General features: G+C 44.3%; 1 protein-coding gene and 1 pseudogene across 5 annotated transcripts in view; both read left to right on the top strand.

Moving 5' to 3' along the window:
* Positions 1-7,658, top strand: part of RPRD2 (regulation of nuclear pre-mRNA domain containing 2) — a 117,236-nt gene that overhangs the window by 85,003 nt on the left and 24,575 nt on the right. For 3 of the 5 annotated variants that reach the window (XM_012811769.2, XM_023519430.1, XM_023519431.1), the window contains exons 3-4: positions 4,722-4,822; positions 7,056-7,108. In XM_012811769.2, coding sequence (XP_012667223.2) covers positions 4,722-4,822; positions 7,056-7,108 — 154 coding nt within the window. Of the gene's footprint in view, positions 1-4,721; positions 4,823-5,677; positions 5,756-7,055; positions 7,109-7,658 lie in introns of all 5 variants that reach the window. The other 2 variants (XM_023519428.1, XM_023519429.1) reach the window with 1 other exon arrangement.
* LOC100953610 lies at positions 1,895-3,189 on the top strand (annotated as a pseudogene).

The following is a 7,658-nucleotide window of genomic DNA, read 5'->3' as shown; positions in this document are numbered from 1 at the left end:
TTTTTTTTTTTTGCAGTTTTTGGCTGGGTCCAGGTTTGAACCCCCCACCTCCGGTATATGGGGCCCGCGCCATACTCCTTGAGCCACTGGGGCCAGCACCCTACTCCTTGAGCCACAGGTGCCGCCCCCAAAGGAAAAGTTCTTGAAAGAAATTAAAAGTGGTACTCCAGTGAACACAGTGAAACAGCCTTATTACTGATAGGGAAGAAGTTTTAGTGTTCTACCAGACACAGTAGTTCCTTACACCAAAGCCTCAGTTCTGTGAAGACTGAAAAAGGAGAGGAAGCTGCAGAAGTTGATTCAAGATGTTTGAAGAAAGAAGCCATTTCTGTAACATGAAAGTACAAGGTGAAGCAGCAAGTGTTGATGCAGAAAGCTGCAGCAGTCTATCCAGAAGACATAGCCAAGGTAATCCACCAAGGGACATATTTTCAACACAACTACAACAGTCTTGTATTGGAAGAAGATGGCATCTAGGACTTTCACAGCTAGAGAGGAGAATTCAGTGACTGGCTTCTGAGCTCTGAAGGACAGGCTGACTCTCCCATTCAGGGCTAAAGCAGCTGGTGAATTTGAGTTGAAACTAGTGCTCAGTTACCATTCTGAAAATCCATGGGCCCTTAAAAATTATGTTGAATCTACTCTGCCTGTGCTCTGTAAATGGAGCAATAATGCCTGGATGACAGCACATCTATTTACAGCATGGTTTCCTGAGTATTTGAAGTTCACTGTTGAAAACTACTCAGACACCTTGCCTGCTCACCTAGGTGCTCTGATGGAGAGATTCATGGAGATTATTGTTTTCATGCCTATTAACACATTTGTTCTGAAGCTCAAGGATCAGGAGTAATTTGAACTTTCAAATTTATTCATCTTTATTCTCTTATAAATAATTTTTTTTTTTTTTTTTAGACGGAGCCTCAAGTTACCCCCTGGGTAGAGTGCCATGGCATCACAGCTCACAGCAACCTCCAACTCCTGGGCTCAAGCGAGTCTCCACCTCAGCCTCCCAAGTAGTTGGGACCACAGGCGCCCGCCACAATGCCCGGCCATTTTTTGGTTGCAGCCGTCATTGTTGTTTGGCGGGCCCGGGCTGGGGATTCGAACCCACTGCCTTAGGCGCCAAGCCATAAATAAATTTTATAAGGCTATAGCTGCCATTGATAATGATTCCTCTAATGGATCTGGCAAAATAAATTGAAAACCTCTGGAAAGTAATTAACCAGTCTAGATGCCATTAAGAACAATTGTATTCATGAGAGGAGGCTAAAATAGAAATATTAACAGGAGTTTGGAAAAAGTTGATTTCAGCCCTCATGGATGATGTTAAGGAGGTTCAAGTGTCAGTGGAGGAAGGAACTGCGTGTGATAGAAATAACAAGTGAGGCTCGGCGCCTATGGCTCAAGTGGCTAAGGCGCCAGCCACATACACCTGAGGTGGCGCATTCAAATCCAGCCCGGGCCCGCCAAACAACAATGACAGCTGCAACCAAAAAATAAAAAAATAGCTGGGCATTGTGGTGGGCGCCTGTAGTCCCAGCTATTTGGGAGGCAGAGGCAGGAGAATCGCTTTAGCCCAGGAGTTGGGGGTTGCTGTGAGCTGTGATGCCGTGGCACTCTACCCAGGGGGACAGCTTAAGGCTCTGTCACAAACAAACAAATAAAAAAATATATTTCTTTAGTCTCAGATATTGTAGAAAAAGTAGTTAAAAAATAAACATCAGGGGATGCCTCTGTACTGACTGTGTGGGGCCCATGCTCCCCCCCCACAAGCACACTGCGTTCCTGACCCTGCCCCACCATGTAAATGGCACTGGCAGGCAGACGCTGGTTTCTCTGTCTGGGACCCCTCCGCCTCAACCCAGCCAACTCTGGCCCTAGATGAGGACACACCATGCTGACTGGGGTGACAGATGGTATCTTCTGCCTGCTAGGCTCACCCAGCAACTCCGTAGCACTGTTGGAGAGCATGGAGTCCAGCGATGGCTACACCTTTGTGGAGGTCAAACCTGGTCATGTGCTGTGGGTAAAGCACGCTGGACCCTCCCAAACCCCCACTCCACCTCCATCATCACCACAAATGCTGCCCAGGGGGACAGATCTGGCTTGGTCCACTACCAGTGCCGGATCACTGTCTACCACAAGGGGCGGTTACAGGTGGAAAACCTGGGCCGGACACCTCAAGCTGACTTTCTGCATGGACAGAAAGGCTCTGGAGAGCCTCCTGCTGCCCTGGAGGTGGAGCTGACTGACCCAGCGGGCAGTGCCAACAGTGGCAATGGTAGTAGTGGACAGCGGCGGCGAGCCAGATGCCCCAAGAGGACCATCCACACTGACTGTGAGAAGCGCATCACTATCTGCAAAGGCACCCAGGCCGATGTGGTGCTCTTTTTCATCCACGGTGTTGGCGGCTCCCTGGCCATCTGGAAGGAGCAGCTGGAATTCTTTGTACGCCTAGGCTATGAGGTGGTGGCACCTGACCTGGCAGGCCATGGGGCCAGTTCTGCACCCCAAGTGGCTGCAGCCTGTAACTTCTATGCACTGGCTGAGGACATGCAGACCATCTTCAAGCACTACGCCAAAAAGCGAAATGTGCTCATTGGGCATTCCTCTGGTGTCTCCTGCACATTCCTGTCACATGAGTGCCCAGACCTGGTGCACAAGGTGATTATGATCAATGGCAGGAGCCCCACTGCACTGGAGCCAGGCTTCTGCTCCATCTTCAATATGCCCACCTGTGTCCTGCACTGCTTTTCACCCTGCCTGGTCTAGAGCTTCCTCAAGGTTGGCTTTTGCCCACCAAGGGGCCAAGGAGAAGTAGCTCGTTAAGAGGGCAGTGCCTTCAACATGTCATCTTTTGTGCTACGGGCCATGATGAGTGGCCAATACTGGCCCGAAGGTGATGAAGTCTACCACGTGGAGCTCACCGTGCCCGTCCCGCTTGTCCATGGTATGTACAAGTTTGTGCCAATGGAGGAAGACCAGTGCATGGCTTGTTTCTGGCCTTCCTGAAGCTCATCGACGAAGGCAGCCACATGGTGATACTGGAATACCCTGAGACCGGTAACACATTGCTCCACAAGTTCCTGCTCTAGGACGCCAAGCCTTCGTCCCAGGCTCTGCCCTTGCCCCTACCCGTGCCTCCAGAGGAAAAGAAGTAGCTGCCAAGCCAGCACGGCATTGCTTGGTGAGCAGAGCCGCAGGAAGATGAGGCCAGGAGCCAGTGCCAGGTCCGCAGTGCGGACCAACCGGGTCAGCCTTTTGCCCTGGTGGGCGGGGGCCAGGCCGGTTGGGCATGGTGTGGTGTCTGAGGGAGCCTAGTTGGACGCTCGGCTCTCCTCTTCAGTCCTACAAGGCCCATTGGTGTTTTTGTGCCAAAGCCAGGATCCCCGCGGAAGATGACCTTGTACAAAAGTCCCTCTTTCTAACCCCTCCAGCCAAAGAGACGCCGAGACAGGCCCTCCCCACCCTGCTCTCTTGTCTTCCGTGTCACCGGGCTTTATCTTGGGACTCCCAAGCGCCCTAGGGACCCTCAGGGCCCTGTCACCTCATTCCTCGGCTCTGGGAGCTATCTTTTGCCCACAGGGTAGGGAAGAGGGGCTTGCGCCACTGAATCTGTGCATCTCAACTTGAGACTCAATAAAAAGTGATAATCGGAAGAATTAAAAAAAACCATCAGAGCTGAGTGTGGTGGCTCATCCCTATAATCCTGGCACTCTGGAAGGCCAAGGTAGAAGGATCCCTTGAGCTCAGGAATTCAAGACCAGCCTGAGCAAAATAAATTAGAAAAATTAGTCTGAATGTGGTGACTGATGCCTGTAATCCTAGCACTCTAGAGTCTGGGGCAGGAGGATCCCTTGAACTCAGGAGTTTGAGACCATCCTGAGCAAGAGTAAGACCTCATCTCTACCAAAAATAGAAAAATTAGATAGGTGTTGTAGCAGGCACCTGTAGTCCCAGCCACTTTGGAGGCTGCAGAAAGATTGCTTGAACTCAGGAGGTTGAGGTTGCTGTAAGCTAGGCTAATTCCATAGCACTCTACTCTGTCTCCAAAAAAATAAAATCAGAAGAAACTGGGTTTTTTTGAAGACAGAGTCTCAAGCTGTCACACTGGGTAGAGTTCTGTTGCAATCTTAAACAGCAATCTCAAGCTCTTGGGCTCAAGTGATCCTCTTGCCTCAGGCTCCCAAGTAGCTGGGACTACAGGCGCCCACCACAACGCCTATTTTTTTGTTGTTGCAGTTGTCCTTGTTTTAGTTGGCCTGGGCTGGGTTCGAACCTGCCAGCCTCGGTGTATGTGGCTGGCACCCTACTCACTGAGGTATAGGCACTGCCCAGAAGAAATTTTGATTTCTTTTTAGACAGAGTCTTACTGTGTCGCCCTCGGTAGAGTGCAGTGGTGTCACAGCTAACAGCAACCTCAAGTTCCTGGGCTCAAGTGATTCTCTTTGCCTCAGCCTCCCAAGTAGCTGGGACTACAGGTGCCCACCACAACGCCCAGCTTTTTTGGTTGCGATTGTCATTGTTGTTCAGCTGGCCCAGGCTGGGTTCGAACTCACCACCCTTGGTGCTTGCAGCTGGAGCCGAAACCACTGTGCTACAGGTTCCAAGCCCAGAAGAAATTTTGTAAATAATTTTGTTGACAACGTTTTCCCCCAGATTTCTAGTTTGGAATAAAAGTCAATATTTTTATAATCTATATATTTCTTTTTTCTACTTAGGGATCCATCTGTTTCTAAGTCTATAGAACGAATCTTTAAAATCTGGGAAGATAGAAATGTATACCCGGAAGAAATGATTGTGGCATTGAGAGAAGCTTTGAGTAAGTATCTTTTTCTCCCCTAAAAGAAAAATATGAGTCAGTCTTTACAATTATATATTTTATAGATTTGGTCATGCTTCATAATAATGAAAAAGTTTTGGATCTGGCCCTGACTAATGTAGATTTGTTTGAATTAAAATTTAAGTAGAATTGATTTGGGGGATGGGGTTGGATTTTGTTTTTATTAACTACATAAAACATTAAGTGATGATAAACATCTGATTATTTTCCTGCATTTTCTTTCATTGAGTGTTCCAAGTGGTTCATTGTTTATTTTTAATTAGTACTGCCCTAGCCTCATACTGTTGGCCAATTTTTGGACAGGGTTTCAGTTCTCCCTAAGCTATTTGGTTGTAAGCACTTATTGATATTCTTCAGATTCTTCTGATTTAGATTTACAGTAAGTTGTATGCCTGCTTTTTTAAAAGGAAAAACGTTCTTATGTATTAGTTATTAGTTGCTATGTGTTAGATGCATGCAATCAAGTCATTGAATAGGTGTTGGTGATAATCTGCTACCATGACCATCATTTGACTGAAAGTTTGCCTTAAAATTTAATAACATGTTCTAAGAAGCTGTTAAATGTTTCATTTCAATTTGTTAACTGGTATTTTTAAGCATCCTAACCTATCCTTTTTGGAACTGATAATTTCATTGATTATAGAAATCATGTTTATTTGACAGCTTCTTAGATCGGTGGGAATTTCTATTTTTTTTCTATAAAAATGAAAGAAAAAGAAAGAAACAACACACAGTCTCGGATTGCCTTTTTTCATGCTACAACTTTGGCTCTGAAGTGGACAGACAGAACAGCTTCCCATAATGCCAGATTGCAAAAACTGAAATGTTTTCCAGGTACCACTTTCAAAACTCAGAAGCAGCTGAAAGAAAATCTGAACAAACAACCGAATAAGCAGTGGAAGAAATCACAAAGTAAGGAACAAAATCTCAACTAATAATAAAATTACCTCCTCTTTTTGGAGCAGAAGAAAATGTAGACCATTTGACATCGTACCTGGCATAAACCATGGGCAAACCTGTGTCTTCCAGGCTTGGGAGGCTCCCAGTGACTTACACTAAACAAGCCATCATGGAGTTACTTCTTTAAAAAAAAAAAAACACTTTTAAACAAAAGGAAATGCAGAAAAAGGGTTTAATTGAGTGAAGATTCAAGAGTAGTTGGGGGATTGAATGAAGAAAAAAAGTACTTGATAGTACCCAGGCTAATTCTCAGGTTCAAAGATATGAAGTTAGAGACAGCTGGCATTAAACCACAGATCTGAAGAGGAGACTAGGCATTAAGAAGCATTTCTATGGGAACCATGAAATCCTTCAGATTTGGGGATACACTCTACCAAATTAGACATGGGCCTCAAATCCTGGCCAGAAGCTCATTTTCTAACTGGAGCTCCTGTTACGTTATCATATTTACCCAGCATGAGATCAAGGGAGTGGAATACTGCATGTGATAGGCTGCTGTGGGCACTCTGAGCAATATTGAGAGACTTGAAGGTATGGAGGGAACAAGGTAAAAGACAGTGAGAACTGGGAGGTAAAATGAGACACTTGGGATGGCTTTGCTCCAGCGAGCATGTGGTACTCATCATGATAAAGGGAGTCTTCCAACATCCTTTTGGTCATAAGTTGCATGCTTGGGAACAAGAGTCATCATTTCAGCCAAAGTTCAACCACAGTGGTAATGTACTTAGAACTTTCCTTGCCAATTTTTGCTATGAATTGAGTCAGCAGAAAAAGAAATTCAAAGCTGAATACATAGGAATACAGTTGATGTTTTTAAATAATTTTCTTCAGCCAGTGCTCAGGGTTAATTGGATGTCCTGTTCCTGAACAGACTTAATTTGAGGTACTGAGATCTTATACTCAGTCAGACTAGAAAAGGAAGGTTCTTCATGTATCTTAATATCTTCAAATCAGTAATTCTAGGACTTTATGAATTGAAGGGTCTGTTGGAGGTAAGTGGGTTAAGCCTGTCTAAGTAGTATATTTTTATATTGACCATGCTTGGGAGTTTTATTTCATAGTCCATTATTTCTTCTCAGAATTAAATTATGATTTAAATGTGCATGTTTGCCTTATTTGAAAGAGTACACCCTTAACTGTAGAGCTAAAGTTTTTCCTGGGTAATATTCAACTCTTTGTGTATATATCCTTTTTTTTTTTCCCCATTCAAATGTGTCTATATTCTTAATGACCTCTTATTTAATTCCAACAGCATCCACGAATCCAAAAGCTGCTCTCAAGTCTAAGATAGTTGCTGAATTTCGAGTAAGTTATAGACTTTAATATTGCAAAGCATTATTCACCCTTTTTGTGTTATAGTTTCCTATATAGTCTCACTAAGACATATTTTTCTTCAATTTTACATCAGTAGTGTTTAAACTGTTCTTAAGAATCCAAATTGAGATTAGATTGCTTGGAATTTTATTTGTTCCATGAATGGGAGAAATAACCTTCTATCACCAGCTGAGTTCTATATTGATTTTTTTTTTTGGAGACAGAGTCTCACTTTATTGCCCTCTATATTGAACTTATGCCACCAAGGGAGTTTATCTTTCTATGAAGCTCTTCTCAATTAGAATTTGCTTAGAGTATCAGAAGTCTATGTTTACATAATTAAAATTTAAAGAGGCTGTAAATGGGCCTTTGTTTCGGTCTTAACCCTTTTTTCATAAACTAGGCTTGAGTAGTTGAGGAAAAGGATATTTTACAGTATATAGCCAAAAATATAGTTTTGACAAATGAGACTCTTCAATCATTGATACCCCTATAAATGAGGTAAAAGAAATGGTTTTCCTCCTGTCAGGGTTTTGCTAGG

The sequence above is a fragment of the Otolemur garnettii genome, unplaced genomic scaffold (assembly GCF_000181295.1).
Source record: "Otolemur garnettii isolate 467f Iridium unplaced genomic scaffold, OtoGar3 scaffold00174, whole genome shotgun sequence".
NCBI classification, from domain to species: domain Eukaryota; kingdom Metazoa; phylum Chordata; class Mammalia; order Primates; family Galagidae; genus Otolemur; species Otolemur garnettii.
Note: the sequence above shows the minus strand (reverse complement) of the source record. Positions and strands in the feature narration are given on the sequence as shown.